The 19640-nt window shown below is 38.8% G+C and overlaps 1 protein-coding gene across 16 annotated transcripts in view; it reads right to left on the reverse strand.

Moving 5' to 3' along the window:
• Nucleotides 1-19640, reverse strand: part of mef2d (myocyte enhancer factor 2d) — a 60445-nt gene that overhangs the window by 24308 nt on the left and 16497 nt on the right. For 11 of the 16 annotated variants that reach the window (XM_056233084.1, XM_056233082.1, XM_056233089.1 and 8 more), the window contains exons 2-4: nt 11724-12150; nt 9167-9370; nt 47-184 (exon numbers count right to left, since the gene is read on the reverse strand). In XM_056233084.1, the coding sequence (XP_056089059.1) occupies nt 47-184; nt 9167-9370; nt 11724-11777 (396 nt within the window). In that variant the 5' untranslated portion in view covers nt 11778-12150. Of the gene's footprint in view, nt 1-46; nt 185-277; nt 413-9166; nt 9371-11723; nt 12151-19640 lie in introns of all 16 variants that reach the window. The other 5 variants (XM_056233083.1, XM_056233081.1, XM_056233087.1 and 2 more) reach the window with 1 other exon arrangement.

Raw genomic sequence — 19640 nt, forward strand, 5'->3', positions numbered from 1 at the left:
GTTGGTTGCCGGGGCCTACAGCAGGCCTCTTCACACGGGTACTCACTGAAAGCCTATAGCTCTGCATCATTTTATCAAACTCCTCGTCTATCTTTTTGTACTTCTCCTCTGTGCGAGGCGTGAGGGAGAACGGCTCCTCGGGGTCCGGGCTCTCCGAATCCCGGTGCTCTTTCTTGTTCAGAGCCTTGGTTTATTTCCAACCGAGTACAGGAGAGAGACAGAGGGGAAGAAAGAGAAGGAGGGAGGTTAGAACGACAAGGTAAAGAGGAATACTCACTCCGTAGCGTTTGAAGAGGATGTCCAGCTCCTCGCTCTTGCGGAATTTGTCCTCCTGTAACGGACTTTGGTCGATCGAATCGTCCCCGTCTGGCTCTGGACTGTTGCAACCGTTAAAGCCTTTCTTTCTCAACGTCTTAAAGCATTCGGAGAAGAAAGGGAGAGGAGCACATTTCACACTTAGAAACACAAATGTCAATCAGAGAGAAGCAGTGATTTATTATACCAATAGAGTAACATGCGACACATAAACCAAGAACACGGTACATCGGAAAAGTGTTTGAGAGTGTGAAGAGGATAAATTATAATTTTACTCCATGACTTGGGAAAAGATGAAACTGCATAGCCCATTACACAACTGTGTGCTGACAAAAAACAAAACAAAAAAAACAAAAAAACACATAGGCCTAAGCAGGATAAGCAAGGCATGATCGTGGTGACCTGGGTTTGCATGGAGTTGGTTCCACGCTACACGTCTCGTTTTTTTTCTTTTAATGCAACACACTAGCTGACATGCATATACATCTATCACGAGCAAAAAAAAAAGAGAAGAAAAAAAAAGGAAAAGAAAGGGAAGGAAAAAACACACACACAAAAAAACAACAACAACAACAACAACAACAACAACAAACAAATAGGGTAAGCAGGGCATGTGTGTGACGGCCGGAGGTGGGGAGTGTTCTTGGTGGTGACTGACGTCGTCTTATCGCCTATAGCCCATTGTAGTGTGTCTTGGCCAAGGGGAGATCAGAGACATCTTTTTTTTTTTTTTTTTTTTTTTTATCATATTAGCCTTAATTCTTTTTCATTTATTTATTTATTTATTTTCTTTTCTTTTTTTAAATTTAATTTTTTATTATTATTATTACTATTTAGTTCATTTTTATCATGTCTGTGGTATCTGTAAGATTTTCTTCTGTTAAGTTATTTCCACTTGCACACCCAGTAATACATGGACACACACACACACACACACACACACACACACACACGTTTATGTATGTTATTTTCATGTTTATATGTTATTGTCTATGTATGAGACCTTTATGTTTTTTGTTGTCATAATATAAAAAATATAAAAAAATAAATAAAAAGACAACTGTGTGCTGGAACAGGGTTTCTGCAGGTTTCACAAAGTCAAATTTAAGACTTTTTAAGACCTTTTTATGAATATTATGAATTAAATTTAAGACCTACATCACGACATAAAAAAAATGTACAAAGGAAACGCAGAGTCTCAAAATTACTTGCAAAGTAAATTAATTTATTCAAACTGAACAGTACTGAAGACAGCTTAGATGGATGCACAAAGCTGATGGGCTGTTGCATGTTGGTCTATTTTGTAGTCGTAATTAAAGTGAATTATATTTGGACTAGCGAAATAAGGAACTATAACGCCACGCAATAAAAAAACAAAAACATTCCAAAGCGCTGCGGGAGGACGTAGGAAAATTAAGACCTGTTTAAAATTATTTAAGACCTAGAACACAATACTTCAGCAAATTTAAGACTTTTTAAGGCCTTAAATTGTGATTTTGAAATTTTAGACTTTTTTAGACTTTTTAAGACCCCGCGGAAACCCTGTGGAAGTAAGTAAGATAAGGCTGAAAAATAGAGAAACTCAGTTTATCGGTTTCAGCCAGAAAACAGCCTCTCATTTTTTTTGAGAAGATTTTCCAAACAAGATTTTCTCTAAGTAGCTTTGATGGGGGGTATCGAGGCTAAACAGAAAACAGTTTTCAGCACTGCTTTCTTCCTGCTCACAGAGGTCACAGTGACATAAAATATGTGCAAAAGAAAATATAGCGTAAAACAAACTGACCCAGTGTAATCCAGACCAACACTTTTAATTGGACAATTAACACTTACACTACAATTAAGTATTATATAATGTGTATTTTATATACACTGTTCTAAAGTTTGAGGTCTGTGAGACTTTTTTGAATGAGAGTTGTGAAAGAAGTCTATTTTGCTAAAATACAATAAAAACAGTAATATTGTAAAATATTATTAACATTATTCCTGTTATATAACTATTATATAAAGTTATTCCTGTGTTGGCAAAGCTGAATTTTCAGCACCATTACATTAGTCTTCAGTGTCACATGATCCTTCAGAAATCATTTGAATATGCTGATTTGGCTCTCAAGAAACATTTACTATTATCATTATCAATGTTACAAACAGATGTGCTGCTTAATATTTTTGTGGAAACCTTGATTCTTCGATGAATAGAAAGTTCAAAAGAACAACATTTATTTGTAAGTACTAAATTCTACTCATTACAGACCCCAAACTTTTCAAAATATAGTGTACATTATATTATATAATATACACAATTTATAATTATATTATATTATAAATCTAACCTAAATCAATTAGAATGAACTAAAATGCCAGTGGTGAAGCCCAGGGTGTTGTCAGGCTTTTGTCATGCAGTTGCTAAGGTGTTCTGAGTTGATTTTAGTAGGTTTGTTTAGGAATAGGGGCTGGTTGAAATCCCTATACCCAAGTATGAGGAATAGCGATTAGCCTTAGCAAGTGCTGCTAAAAATATATAGACTTCGGTGAAGATTTGATGAAAGATAGAGTGGAAAAAAAGATATCCCAAGCCTTTAAACTAGCTTTATCGTTCATAGCATAACACTCTCTCTCGCACATACACACACACACACAGTGAGGGGTGGGTCAGCTGATCAGCTTGTCTCTGAGTCGGCTCCATCTGTTCACCTGTCCCTGTATTTCTCTGCCTGCTGTCTCTCCTTTATGGGGCGGGTGCTTGTTTGTGTTGCCAAGGGAAGATTCCCCTGCAGAGCTCCGCTGCCTCTGACTGGCTAACCTGGTTCAGTAGTGCTCCTCCCCCTGAAACGCCTTCCTTCCCTCCCCCCGTACAGTCCCTCTCTCGAGCGTACCCTTCCTGTCTTTACATTATTTAATCTATGTTACCCCTCGACCTTCACTTTCTCTCTTCTTTCATCTCATTTCCACTCCTTTCTGATGGTTCTCGATGGTTTTTCACACTATCTTTGTGTCTCTTCTCTAATCCAATAATGCTCTCATTCTTCCACGACTTATCGAGCTGACTCATTCCTGTCCTCTATTCCCCTCCTCTCTCCATCCCATATTGTCTTTTCAAACTCCCACTTCCTATGTGGGATGTTAGCAAACATTTGAGAGGGACCACAGTAAAAGTTTAAGAATCTTCGATTGAAAAACACATTTATCAGAAAATGTATGGCCTTACACTATTAAAAACCTTTATCAACCATTGAACCATTTCTTCACAAAAGGTTCTTTACAGTGAAAAACTGGTTCATCATTATTAAAATGATGAACCAAAAATGCTTCTTCTATGACCCTGAAGCCGAAAAAAAAAAAAATTTAAGAGTATACTATGTACATAACTCCCTCTCTCTCTCGAGTGTACGGAAGTGCACGCTGATGTCCAACATAGGCACAATGTAATGTCACCTTCCATTTGCAGTGTGTAAAGCAGAGAAGGCTGCAACCCCCTCCCTCCCTTGAGAACGCGCTTAAAGCCTCGGCTTCGCCGCAGCCTGCCGGCTTACACACACGATAGCGTCCAGATACACCCATCTGACAGATTAGTGGCCCCTCTGAACCCTACACTTCTCCTCCTCATCCCTTCATCCCCATTCCTCCTTTAAAGGCAGCGTGTCTGCCATTATCAGGCGAGTCTGACTGTAACTCATATGAGGCTAATGGAATCATTTTAGCAGCTGATCTTGGCTGATAACCCACGGCTCATCCCACTGTGGAGGCGGATCTGAGAGAATAGGATGGAGTACATCATCTCAATATCGAAGAGGGCTTAGCCGATGTCCAGCACACACAGATTTCTCATCTCTTACAGACAGAGGTTAAAAGTTCACAGTCATTTCATCTCGAGCATTTAACGCCAATGGTCGCACTTGAAAGGAACTGCTGATATCAGGGATGTCAAAAGGGCCGGTACTTCAGTATCAAGTCGATACTTAAATTAAATTTCAGTTCTTTCTGTAGTATTGGTACCATAGACTACTCAATTCAATTCTTAAAAGCTGTCTGGTCATAGGTGGTTACTTCTGAATCCTCATAAATGTGCCCTTCTTGGTCACAATGCCAGCTTGGCATCAATGTAAACACAGCAGATTTGTCTTAACTGAATGTAAACAGATGGGACAAAAAAAAATCTTTGCAGAGTAAATGAAAGCCTAATAAACCCGCCATTGTCTATGACATCATTTATAATAATTAAACAGCAATGCTTATAATAAAAGTAGAATACCACTCATTGTGCTTACTTAGTTTATTTGTTCTGTATTACTGTTTACTTGTATAATTACTTAACTTTAAAACTCTAATTAATTAAAACTTTTAAATGCACTTGATTGATGAATGTTAAGGCTACATTTCATTGTTTTAATTTAATTTGTTAATAATTATAACAATATTTCATTTTAATTGAAAATAAACCACTGTTTAATAGCCTATTATCTTTTTGCTATGTTCGCAAAATTACCATTGAGAATTCTGAAATTTGCACTGGTATTATGGTGACAAAACTAGCCAGAATTATTACTTTTTCCAGCTTTTTCCACGTCAATCAACACTCATCAGACATGCTAGGCCTTCTGTAACACAGATCAGGCCCTAAAAAACACAATATATTAGTCCCCCTGACCTGTTTGAATCTTCATTTGGAGCTTTTCTTAGGAAGATATATGCAAGTGGTTCATTTGATTAATTATATTGTATATAATATAATTGTTTACATTTTTTATCGATTTACAGCCCTGGCTTCTATATGAATGCTCAGCTAAACAGCAGTAGAAATCTAGGAAATTATTGCTTAAACACAACATGAAACAAAATATGCAAGGCACTAAAAGAAAAGATTCACCAAAAGTTCATGGTACATAATACGAGAAATGTTACAGCTCTTTTTCATAAGTAAGTCTGGACCTTGTCTGTCAAGTTACAATAAGGAGAAATGAAAAACTCAGCAACGTGCATTGATGTGACACTGAAATTAATTCTCACTTCTGCATTTTAAATGTTTTCATAGGACTTAGGACAAATAGTCATATGGACTACATTAATAGCACTTTATTTATTTTTTAAAAGAGCTGCATGAAGATTCTACAAAAATTCCCCAAAAATGTCATAGGTTTAAAACAACATGGGAGAGTAAATGATATCAATTTTCATTTTTGAGTGAACTGTCTGTTTAAATGTCGACAATTCATACTTTGCAGTCACGTGACTACCATGGATACCTGGCGGGCAACAAACGCTGACAAAATGGCGACAAACAGTGGCCAGCCAGGGGAATTGCAGCCTTGCAAATTTCTAATACTACAATCAATATGTCACCGAATGTTAAAATTAGATATCAAGAAAAGATTAACATACTCGGAAGTTAACGTGTGATCCATACACAGCACCCGTTGATGTTTTCATTGCTTTGAAGCTGGCAAAGTATCTACCAGACTTGGAGTAACTGTAAGTAAGTAATAAGTAGACGCAGTACAACAGTAACGTGTCATTCATTATCCATGTATTCATCTTCTCATCATATCAAATCAAAATCACGTACAGATGAACGCGTTCTCGCCACCTACTGGCGAACGTGTAACCGCGTTTATGTTAAGATTACACGATTGACATAGTGCATCCAATCGCACAACAACTATCTGGCATGTGGTTTACACCTCAAAACACCAACTTTTGTATATTAAAACTGGCGACGTCCTGGCAAGATCCTTGATTAGTTTACTGGGTTTCGTTGCTAGAGAACGACGTTCTTGCCCGCCAGCCAGTATGACGTCACGTGCAAAGTATGAATTTGATGTATTTCCAAGTAAAACAGAATATACATTCGGATGGGGCTTGATTTTATCTAGTGGGATTTGACTGGATCGTGAAAAATGGGCTCTGAAAATATTAATACTATTATTTTCTCTGCAAGCATAACCATGGTTATGTCAGCAAAATCAAACATTGTTTAAGAAGCAAAGAAAGTTATTAGATTTTGATAAAAGATTATTATATTTATTTATTTTAATATAAATTATTATATTGAATGATTACACCAATAATTAATTAAAAAGGCACATTTTTATTTCATGTTGTCTTTAAGTGCCCACAGCCTCTTCATCAGAGCTGCTTATGAAAAAGGGCAAAGCCTTGTGTTTCCCATCTCACCACCTCCTTTCAACCCCAACTGATATCTACAGGATCTTCATCCTTAAACACCCACTCTTCATCTCGGTCTCTTTCATTCCCCACTCCCTCTCTCCGTGTCTCTTTCTCCCTCTCTCTGTCTCTCTCCTGATTGGGATCTGCAGTCAAGCAGATTAACAAGCTCTGGCAGAAGAAGCAGGCAGCCCCCATACAATCACACACACACACACACTAGGCACGTGCAACACGAGGCGACTGAAGAGATGAGAGCAAAAAGAGAGATACAGCAAGAGAAAAGAAGAGAGGCTGTATGCGTGCATATGCATTTGTTCAGTCATGCATCAGTGTGAAAGCATGCCTGCCTGAATGTGTGTGTGTGTGTGTGTCTGTGTGTATGAGCTGTAGGGTGAATAAGGGTTTTTTTCTCTGGGTGAATGTAAGCACTGCCACTGTATCATTTATATACAGCGAATCTCCTTCAATCTGTTGATTTTACTCTTTTTGTGTGCTTGTGTCTCTCTTTTTGATCTTTAATAGACAAATAACCAAGTAGAGTGCAGAAGACATGTTGAAATTGGGTATGAGCCACCGGAAGGGCCTTATGAACGTTACTGCCCCCAGAAACATCTCTTATCAGACCAAATGCTGGGAACTCAGCACCAGGTCTGCCTCTACTGACACGCTGCCTTTCAATATTACATGAGACGGCCTTCAGCCTTTACACACACACACACAAAGCAGCCCAGTCAGGCTTGAGCTGATGTGGCCCACAGCGGCCCAACGCCCTCACCACAGAACATGCACGCATATACACACACACACAACACACAACACACACACACACACACACACACACACACACACACACACACACACACACACACACACACACACACACACACACACACATACACACACACACACACACACACACACACACACACACACACTTTCTCTCTCTCTTAAGAGATTTCTGCAGCTGCACCCAACAGGAAACATGCGCCTGTACCACTGGGGGCTTCTGCAAAAGAGACACACATCAGTTTCTCACCATCACACACTCTAAATAAGTATTCACAGTCTCACGACTGCATTTTAAACTGCATGGAAACGACTACCTAATCTTTAAAAACAAAACAAATGTTTTGCTTTATTCTAAACGCATGCACATTTAACATTTTAAAGGAATAGTTCACCCAAAAATTACTCTTATCTTTTTATTTCAACCCTTATGCTGTTGTTTTATTATAGTATTTGCTTATAGTGATAAGTCGACAATTCATAGCAACTACAAATTAATTAGAGAAAAAAGAACCAAGAATTTGGTTCGTGCGACTTATGCACTATATCCTGTGTCTTCTGAAGTCATATGATACCCAAATTTAAGTTGTTATTCACTTATAATCTTTCCCTCCCGTGAACTCGAGAACCAAAGCAACCAAATCATCCAGTGAGTTGAACTTGAGAACCGGATCACTGAGGTCATAAGTTGTGTGTGAGTAAAATACCTACATTTAAGTTATTATTTACTGATAATTTCTCCTTCCAGTGAGCTGTTAACTCAAAAACCAAACCAGTTCAATTCGCACGCAAATCATTCTTTTGAGACAGTTCTTTTCAATAAACCTTTGATGTGATTCACAAATTGCTCTTAAATAATCATTATGGGAACTAGCAGTCTGGTCCCATCGATTTGAGAATTGATAGAAACTTCTTCTCACCATAAGGGAGAGTAAATAAATGACAGATTTTTTTTAAAATTTAAGCAGTGTTCCAGCAATCCTTCATGAGACGTTCTTCCACTACTGTTCTTTTCATGTTAACGTTGAGCAACGCCATCTCGCATTGGACGGGATGGACACCGGATGGGCACCGTGTGTGTGTTTGTGTGTAAGCCACGTTTTCCTCACTGGCCAAAGGCAGGAGGTGGTAGAGGGTGCAGCTGTCCCTACCTCTCCTGTCCCACCATCGTCCAGGCAGTTAGCCAGTAGCTTATAGAGATCTGCGAGCCTCTGAACCTACCTTCATGCTCTCTAGACATGCACACACACTCTTTCTCTCTCACACACATGCGCTCTGTCTCCCTATTGATGCGTATCTAGCTAAGCAAAAGCCTTGCCATCTCTTGAAGAACTTGTGGATTTAGTCATCATGGTATTACCAAGGTATTCTGGACATGGCAATGCCATTATATTCTTAAGTACCTTGGAGTACCATTTAAATAACATGATATTTGAAAGATAATAATTTTAAGTCAAATTAGCATTGTATTAGCATGGTCTAAATCCATTATGAAGGAGCACTATGTAATGAAACAAAAAATTAGACAAAGGTCAAAATAAATGAGGAGAAGCGTCATGAAAAAAAAGTCATCGCAATTATAGACATTCCTATTTGGAAGGGATCTTTCTCAGAGGAGTTAGCCGGAAAACAGTAGGTCATTTATTCTGTGATTTTAACAAGGTTTCTGTGAGGAAAAACACACACATTTACCTGCCCTCCTCAGGGAAAACTAGTCCTGACCAAATAGGGCTATTGACTGAACTACTGCAACCAAATTAACACGGTTCACCAAAGACAGGAAGGAAGGAAAGAAGAGTAGGAGCAAACAAATAAAGGATGAATGAGACCAAAAAACAAACAAAACAATTTCCTGCCACCTAAAAGAGGGAGGATTGTTGGTGGGCTTGTATGTCTGTGTTACCTCGATGATGTCTGCGTTGGTCCTGCTTTCATGCGGCTCATTGTACTCGGTGTATTTGAGGAGCACTTTGTCCATGTCAGTGCTGGCATATTGGAAGAGCTTGTTTGAGTGATTGAAAATAATGAGGGCAATCTCGCAGTCACACAACACACTGAGCTCATAGGCTTTCTTCATCAGACCAAACTTCCGTTTGGTGAAGGTCACCTGTGGAGAGAGAGAGAGAGAGAGAGAGAGAGAGAGAGAGAGAGAGAGAGAGAGAGAGAGAGAGAGAGAGAGAGAGAGAGAGAGAGAGAGAGAGAGAGAGAGAGAGAGGTTAGACAAGGAGAAAACGATGATTGAGATGAAGGATGAGAACTGAAAACTACATCTTATGCAATTTTGCTTCTCGGGTGTTTAGATATTTTTATGGGCCAACAAAACAGAAGATACTATCGAAGATTAGAGGCATAGCCTACCCATACTAACCTTCACGTCATTCCATCACCCAATTAGGAGATAGAAATAATGACTTCAAATTTGGTCTGTTTCTCACACAAAGTTATCATATAACTTCAGACCACAGTCCAAAGTTGAAGTGACTACTTTTATGATAGGTCCATGGTGGTGGTTTTGTGTTGTTTTCGAATCTTGAAAGCTCCAGTCCTCATTCATTGTGATAGCTAGGTAAAGATGAACCAACTACAAGACCAATTACATTCTTCAAAACATCTCCTTCTGTATTCCACAGAAGAAAGAAAGTCATACAGGTTTAAAACCACAAGAGAGTGAATAAATAATGACAGGACTTTTTAAAATGTTTGGTGAACTACTCCTATAGGAATTTTTGCAGTGCACTGAGGTTGACTTAAGATTAGCCAATTCTTCTCTCTCCGAACCGACCGGGAAGCTTTCAACCATTTTTTGCTCCCTGCTACCAAAAGTTTTTCTGTTCAAATCCAAGACTCCTTAACCTTAAGAGCTTGACAGTGTTAGCAGACAGTGATTGCATCTCTGTAAATAAAAGCCCTTTTCCATTAGCTGAAAGAATCTCGTCCACCTCAACAATCAGGGAGCTGATGTTCCCTCTCTCCACACCAGCACCAGGATAAACACCAGCAACATAATTGCCTTCAAAAATAGAATTCGCAGGTAACCAATGGCAACAGGAGAACACAACTTTATTATTGTGAAGAATGTTGAGACGCAGCGACCTGACTTCTTTCCGCTCCTCTCTCGATCCAATTAACCTCAGGGCCGAATGCTTACCTACTGACCTTTACCGGCACACACACAGACTCGATCTCGCTCTCTCACCTGCTGCCGTCTGTCAATTCTGGATACCCTCTGTTCTTCTACACCTCTCCTATACTTGCCTCGATCCAAGAGTTTAGTAATTAAAAGGCACAATTTATTGCAGCAAAAACTGTAGCTCACATCGCCTCACACTCTTTAATTGCCCGAGATGTGCAAAGGACGAGCTGTGCAAAGCCAGATCATTTTCTGAAAGAAATCTCAATTAAAAGTGATATTTAGTACAAAATGGGGCCTAATCTGGGTCAGACGAACTCCAAGACTTTTTTTGTAACTTTGTTAAAAATATGATTAGTCAGGCACACCTGAGGGAGACAGAGAGCGCTGACACAGCGAAGCAGGCTAAGGTTGAGTATGCACACCTGGTCCGGTCAGAGTGACTACACCTATCAGCACAACTGTGACCAAAAACACATTCACAGCCATCTTTCTAATATCTAAAACATGGAGGGAAATACTACACACGGGTGAGTTTAAAAATCTAAACAGTAAATTACTTAAAAGCTTTCAAAATGATACTGTTATGAAGTTTGTGATTTAACTGGTTTTATATGCCAGATTTTCCTATTTTACCACAGGGAGCAAAGAGAGCAGAAGATGAGCCAGCGGGAACACATTACCAACACTACAACAAAATAGCAAAAATGAACACTTATTCTTCTCATGTACTCATCTACAGATAGTCCTGGCAACAAGTGAATTTAGGAATTACATTATAATGTACCATATGAAAAATAGATATTTGATTTGCTTAATATCCCAAATCGTCCGATTCTGATTAATTAAAAAAAAATCCGCTAATAACACTACCGGTAAATACTAAACCTAAGACTAAATCTCAAAGAAATTGAAAAACCGCAACAGTGTTTTAAAAAGCACCCTAAGGGAAGTTAATTTGTACTTGTCTCTGCCCATTAAAATGGTATAGGAGAAAGTATTTTACATAAAAAAAATTCACCTTAACTACAAATCAATGAAAATTACTTTTAGGCATTGGAGGAGCAAGATTTGATTTTGCCTCACGTTGATTACCTTGCACAAGATATCTAAACTACAGATTCAACTTAAGGCAACTCACAAGAGTCATAACCAATAAGAATGATTTCAGTTCAAATGCCAATAATCACTTCCAGGCTCTCCTGCGTATATTTGGTGCATTTTATTTCAAATGAAAGCTCCTGAAATGAATTCTTTTCACTTATATAATCAAAACCGAAAGGAATTCTGCTATGTTGAACTATTGCAGACACTCCGGGTTTCCACTCACCTGTCTGTTACGCTCGTCTGTAATTCGCTGAATCTGGATCTTTTTCCTCCCCATGGCTGCTGTGATTGGCCGAACAGGGGTGGGGGCAAGGTTGGGGGTGTGGTGAGGTCAGAGGTCAAAATTTCTTCAGGCAGTTACAGGAGCACAAATAGCGACTAGTCGCCTCTATGTATGAAGATGTGTGTGTGAGAGAGTCTCTCTCTCTCTCTCCGTATGCCACCTGTCTGAGGCAGCTGGGCTCACCCGTCTTCCTCCACTGATAAAAAAAAGGAAGGAGGGAAGGAAGAAAGAAAGTGTGTGGCCTCCTGGTAGGGCCTTCAGATCATGGTCTGCTCAGGGTGCATGTCATCCGACAGGTGTCTGTTCTGATATCCAAACCCCCTGGAAAAATCTGATGATGAAGATGATGATGGTCTTGTGATGAATTCTGTGAAAGAAAAGAGAAACAGAACTTAAAAACAAAACTGGTATGGCAGCAAAGTATTAGGGTATGAGTTTGGAGATTTGTTTGAAGACTGTAAGATTTTTAAATGTTTTTCAAAGAAGTCTCTTATGCTCACCAAGGCTATATTTTTTAATTCAAAAATAGTTTAAATCAATAATATTGTGAAATGTTCAATTAAAATAAACTGTTTTCTATTTTAATATATTCTAAAATGTAATTTATTCCTGTGATGGCAAAGCTGTCATCATTTCAGTTTCCTGTATCACATGATCCTTTAGAAAACATTCTGAAATGCTGATTCGGTGCTCAAAAATTAAATCTTTCTTATTATTATCAATGTTATTACTATCAAAACAGTTGTGCTGGCTAATATTTCTATGTAGTACATGATAATTCTTTTTTCAGGATTCTTTGATGAATAGAAAGTTCAAACAAACAGTATTTATTTAAACTAAAATCTTTTGCAACACTGTAGATTTCTTTACTGTAACTTTTGCTCAATTTAATGTATTCTTGCTGAATAAAATTATGAATTTCAATCTTACTGACCCCAAACTTTTTAATGGTATTAATGTATAACAATATTTGCAACATTTTATATAATTAATTGTACTAAATTAACAGCCCAGTAAAGTGCAGCAGAATTTTTATCTCACATTCTGCTACCTGCTTCTGTACTTTTATGATAAAAAGTCTTGATTAAAGATTATTATTCTTAATCAATTTATAACACAAAACCTTTACCGGTGAGCCTGTCAAATATTCATGTGGTCTGTGATTATTCTGTCACTCACCCCCATATTTTAGCAAAGGGTGAATTTCAAGCCTCCAAACTTTAGGATTCCCACACTAAATTTCCATTATTTTTTCTCAATTTTATAGAGATTGGACTCACAAAGAGTCATTTCTATCTGAACACTACTTCAGAACTAATTAAATACTAGAAAAAGATATTAACCAGAGAAAACCTTTTCAGATTTTGTTAATTTCACACCATATAAAGATTTGCCTGGACAGAATAGGCAAACCTCAACTCCACCTGGGTTTCCCCCAAACCACACACAGCATGACATCCACATATATGGCTGGGCAAAAACCCTTTCTGCAGCCTGATAGAGCCTGATAATGTGTTATCGTTCACAAACCAGATCACTTACACTTATTCACTTATTTCACTTACTTAAATGATATCACTTACAGATCTAAAGCATCTTCACCTGCAGAAAAACACCTGCTGAAGTGTCTCTGAGAAAGCTGTTGGGTGAAACACTCAAGCACAGACTCACAGTGTTCTCTCGCAAATAAGTCACCCTTTTAGCCGTTTAGTCAACATGGGTATTTTAGCTGCGTTTGAAGGTTAAGGTCATTTTTCGCTTTACAATAATAATAATCTTAAAAAACACGTAGAAAAAAACAGTGAGAGCAGATGCCTTGAAGCGTGACGGCACGAGTTTGTTTGTGTGCGTATGAATGAATGGGCTGCATGAATAAATTTACTGCTGCCTAAGAATTGTCATATGGGGCAAGATCATTTTAAAACATGCTATTATTATCTCTGCCTTCGATTAAAAAACAACCCAGGGCTTAAAACAGAATTCTATATATACATCGAGACTGTACACACTCACGCTCACACATCTACACATGACTGCTGACACAAGCAGACTCCCTGATCAGGAAGGCCTGCAAACTTCCTCATTTCCCCTTTTCGGGGTCAGAGTGCACATGCTCAGAGACAATCTTAAGTGCACAATTTGAGTTTGAACAACTTGAATTACAAGTTGTCATTTCCTTGCCACCTCCCTTGCAATAAAGATCAGCACAAAGCCCAAATTTTACCCCTCAGTCCAGACTTAATGTCAATTTTAGGCCTCTGAATAAGTATAGTCCAGAGTTACGGTCCAGAAGAAGCAATTTAAAAACTGCAAAAAGAGCAACTGGAAAAGCTCTTTCACCTTGTTCCTGCCAAACAAATTCCTTCTGGTAAAGTAAACACTTTTAAAGGTTCGCTGTTTGTTCGAGCCGTTTAACATGTTAAAATTACATCATAACAATTGTGATTGGTCGATGGCACCGTGAGAACGCAAAAGTAGCAACTCTCCTGGGCTATTTATTCTGTCTGAGCAACAGACAGGAAATTAATAACCCCATTACAATCGCAAGTAAACTGCATAAAACAACAACAAAAATGACTGAAACTTTTTGCCCCATAACAGGGTAGTTATGGCATTTGAACAATGGCAAGGTGGACAGAAAAAGCACAAGGGATGTTTGTTAAAAGGAAGACGTGTACAGGAATCATACACTTCATTGTTAAAACCACCTTTAAACTGTGATATTCATCTACATCTCCGATATTGATGCTTTTCGACGCCTAGCGGCAGTCGCACTGTTCTTTCAAAATGGTCGTGAAGCAGCCATTACCCTTCACAAAATCACGTTTAATCATGTTAAAATGAACGAATAAAGAATATATCCATATCCACACAAAATACATGACCGCCAATACGTTGAATTGAAAGAAAAACATACAATAGGTTTATTCAAGCAAATCAGCCTAAATAAAAATTTGCAATAATCATAAAACTATTGCCATAACATCCAGTCTGGCGGTCGCATTCAATCTAGCTGCAAAAGTTCAAATTTCAACGCAACCGAAGCTCAACTCTGGCTTGAAAATTCGACATATTCGAAGTAACGTAACTTCATGCAGCTCCCTTACTACGCTCCACTGGAAATGAATGACTTTTGGTATGTCGTTCATCAGAGATAATAAAAAGGACGCAAACTAAAGAAACAAAAGCCTTGAACTTCAGTGTTCTTATTTCATGACAAACAACTGAGAAAGACATCCAGGACTACATATTCACTGTCATTTTTATTTGTTCCAACAGAAAGGTCAGAACGCACTAGCTCATGTCTTCATCACTTCTTTCACAGTAAAACACTGTGTGTGTGTGTGTGTGTGTGTGTGTGCATGTTTACGTGAGATTTTTGCCTCCAAATGGAGAGGAAGTGTCGACAGGAAAGGTTTCCGCGGCAGGCCATCAGCAGTGCAGGCTTTAGTTCAAAGCAACTCGGAGTTTGTGTGTGTTTTGGTCTGCGGGGCCAACACATGAAAAGACTTCTTTATCTGCAATGAGAGTCGGAGTTTAACCTTTCACCCTGTGAGTGCTGAGAGGGGCTAATTCCCAGCTCTGATCTCAGTTGCTTCATGAGGGACCTGGAAAGTGTCCTCAGACTGCGGTTCCTCACAGTCAGACTCTCTAATCGTAGAGAATCCATGAAGTACTGTTTGATAATGCTGTTAATTGACCAATTTATTTTTTAAATCAAGGGGTTTTCAAATTGGGGCCCAGGGCCTACTAAAGGGTGAAAATGTATTGCTGTTAAAGTTAACTTAATACATTAATTAAATATCTAATTTAATGGAATAATTTTTAGCACATATAAAATAAAACAATCAAGGAATTATTAAAATAAATAAATACAATAAAATACAATACATGAATAATAAATTATTAGAATATTTTAATTCTATGCACAGCATTAGGTTTTTTTATGGTAAAAAATGTAAAATACAATCTGCAAAATGTTGTGAAGACAAAAAGAAAGTTGATGGTACGACTGAATAAACAACATCCTAACATCTTCTCAGGATAAATTAGTGGTGTTTGCTTGTGCAACACTTACTACCACAATGACGAGAGTGTTAAGGTGACCTATGTGGTTTTTAGCACCTTGCAATGCGGTTGCTAGGATGTGCTACAAGTCAATAGAGTCCAGATACTGCATGGGTCACTCATTCAGAAAGTCCATGAACTTTTTTAATGCGTTTATCATCCGCCAGGTGAAAATTCCAAGTCTGCTTGCTGAGAAAAATTAAAGCACAACTCAAGCTGCACGATTTGAAGTATCATTGAAGTTTGTAGCACAAATGGTGTGGGACAGGTTACATGGCAAAGTTTAATACTTAGGGTTTGGGGTTTATTCCGATTTCTACCACTAATAAACAATGAAGAAAAACAAAGAAGGTTAAAGATAAAACATCAGTTCCTTTCGGTTTTCAATACTTGGGGAACCCCCTGCAACAGAGACAAAAACCTTCTTATCTTTATAAATTAATCACGCTCATGAAAATGAACTGATGTACAATAAATATTCACACACATTTATGCACATGAGTGCACACACACACACACACACACACACACACACACACACACACACACACACACACACACACACACACACACACACACACACACACACACACACGTCAGCAGAAGTAATTTCTCACTGCTTTCAGCGGACAAAGGTGAGCAGTTGTAAGATGCAGCTGTCACACACACATACTGGGGAAGGTGTTATAATTTTGAGTTGCGGCTTTGCTCATACCACTGAGGAAATCCTGCGGAACCAAGCTTCAGCGTGCAACACAAGCAAAACAACATTTACACAGGCCTGCAAACAAGCGAAAAAACACCTTGGTGTAAACACGTACAAAGACACAAGCTGCTAGTGAAGAAGAACCCAAGAGAAAAAAAAAAGTCACGAGTTGGTGACCTTTCACTATATAGATTAATCCTCCATCTTCGAGCAACTCAGACCCACACGTTTGGACAGCAGTGATTCTTGCAAGGACTCTGAAGTACCAGAGGTCCGCTGGGATAAGCGCACGCTGCCCTCGTCCATGTGTGGGCATATGGTATTCTGCGTGAGCGCGTATGCGTGTGTAAGCATATCTCCTCTACGGGGTGTGTGAGAGAGAGTCCAGTTTTGTTATCCCTGCCTGTAACTAGAGGCAGAGTGGCCTGGGGCTTGGAGATAAGAGGCCGTGCCAGAACTGGGCTTGGACCAGGTCCAAAGCTGTGCTGAGAAATCCATCACCTTCCCAGCACAGAGCGGGAGGTCACCGACTGGGACAGGGAGTTGTTTAATTCGGCCATTTATAGTTTCCGTACATTGGCGCTACACAAAATGCCCCATGACCACAGCTCTGTCACCGGCGGCAATATCTTAGCAGTCCCATGGCCAATAAAAGTCATTTCGTACTGAGGAAGAAAGCGAAGCGTGCCGATGGGCGCCTGATATGCTGTGACATTAGAATGTAAAGTATAATGGATGTGAATGGTGACCAATATTTCAACAACCGCTTTCTGGAAAGAACCAATAGACTACAATATATATATATATATATATATCACAAACTTACTGAAATGTAAATTTATTTGACAAAACATTTAATTGTTTCCAATCCATTGTCAAAGTTGTCAGTATAAATTGGAACTGATGATGCCAATCAAAATATTGGCAATAAATCACATGACGGATAGTTAGGCATGGACAATATTTTGGTACCATATCAGTTATCAGCTGTTATTAGGTTCAGTATCAGTCAAATTAATCTTTTAAAATACTAATAATTTGATAACACTGTCAAATATAATCTTTAGCAAATCTCAAAATGAATATCCATTTTTTCAAATTCAATTTTGAATTAATTTTGACAAAATAGCATAGAATTTTAATATTGGCCATTTATTAGCCAAAAATCTGACCATTTATCTGCCATAAAATTAAACGAATTATCGACGCATCATCAGCCAGAACGTTAATATCGGTGCATCTCTTATTATGAAAGCAAATACCGTTTCATGTTGACTTTAAGCTCAATTCCCAAAATTGTATTGGAGCGGAGGAAATCAAAGCAAGCTTATCAGCTATATGACTCACTAAAAAGACAAATAAAACAAGCTTGGAGAAAAGGTGTTTTGAGGAGACACCCTCAGGTTTGTTTGAGCCGAGTGCTGTTCAGAACACTAGCCATGGCTAAACTGGGGCAAAAATGGAGCCCTGTGAGACCCTCCAGCGATTTACTCCAACCTTGGGGTAGTACTGCCAGCACCAACTGCAGGATATTTCCAGCCTGTTGACTCAACCTCCCTGCACGGCAGGAACTCACCCTGTCCAATATGGCTACTCGGCTGCTGACCGCAGCGCATGATTTCTGTTTTTCAACACAGCCGTTTGTCCAGTACACAACGTATACTGATGATACGGTGGCGTTCGATGCTGAGAGCCGTCACTGGAACTTCTCCAGGAGCGAGGAGATGGGTGGCGTAATGTCTGCCAAACCACAAGCGTAACCCAATCCCTAAGGTGGGGGAGGCGGTAGGTAGAGCACTGCAAGGACAGCATTTCAGGGGGAGGGGTGTAATGGATCCGTGGTCTTGTGAATCACACCGCTGCTGTCGTCCTGTCAACTCTGAAAGCAAACTACAATGCTAGATTACCACTTTCAGCCCTAAAAATGTGTTGTTTTTTTTGGTGTCAGTCAGTCAGACTCATTTGACAAACTAAATACTTGTGGACCGAAGTAACACATTTGTCTGGTGTGTTGTCTTCAGTACTATAGTCTGTTGTTTACACCAGCTTATCGTTTCCATCACCAGTGTGGACAATGTGGTCAAACTTGTCAGTTTACAGTACTGCCACACAGCCGAACAGACTCTAGTGCATCTTGCTACAAAACTCTGCATGAGTCTCCCAATACCGACATGCAGGCTAACATGGTTTTCTCGGGTCAGGTAAATCCTTACCCTTCTCACCCACCATGACCCCCATCCACCACTAAAGGTCTTGGAGACGCACACACCTTCCCTTGAAGCCTAACGTTGGTGACATAAATGTGACAATTGGAAAGCAGGGTGTGTTGCCAGCGGTTCGTCATGACCACGTCATGCAAGCGGTTGGTTACACAACAAAACAAAAGGTTTTTTTTGTTTTCAAACAAACGATAAGCTTGTTGGTTCAGTAATCAAAATCACAATCAGAAGACATGCTAGACATGGGAAATATGTTATTCTTGTGGAAAAGCTCAAGGGTGAAAGAGAAGTTATGCCGGAAAACCAGACACAATAATCTGATACGCCACAACACTCGCAACTATAAACATACATTCTTTCCTGTTAATATTTACATACGAGATCACCTTTGTGTTTGTCTATATAAGTCTCTTGGTAAAATGAACTGCTTTTATTTGAAAAGTTCAATTATTATCCCCAAAAAAGACCCCAGTTAAATGGTTACTTTCCCAGTAAATAATGTTGTTGGGTTCTTTAGGAGACCTACCAAATTATGTGATTTACAGATTATTAAAAGAAACAATAACTAGTTAAATGTGAATAAAGGTAAAAAATACAAATAAAAAATATATCAAAGCAATTTTTGGTCTTACATTTCAAATCTCATTTTTATCCCTGTCTGGTATTTCTATGTCGTTATAAAAGAAAATGTCCTTTTAAACAATTTAATGTCTCGGTTCCTTGCTGAACTTTTTTTTTTTTTAAGGGTACTGACCCCAAACTTTTTGAACAGTAGTGTATTTGTTTTTATATTGAACTAAGACTGAAACTGCTGTTGAACAGTATAACAAAATGCAACTGAATTCCTATTCAAACACACCTGAA

The sequence above is a fragment of the Rhinichthys klamathensis genome, unplaced genomic scaffold, assembly GCF_029890125.1.
Source record: "Rhinichthys klamathensis goyatoka isolate OS25496 unplaced genomic scaffold, OSU_Roscu_1.1 h1tg000359l_1, whole genome shotgun sequence".
NCBI lineage: Eukaryota > Metazoa > Chordata > Actinopteri > Cypriniformes > Leuciscidae > Rhinichthys > Rhinichthys klamathensis.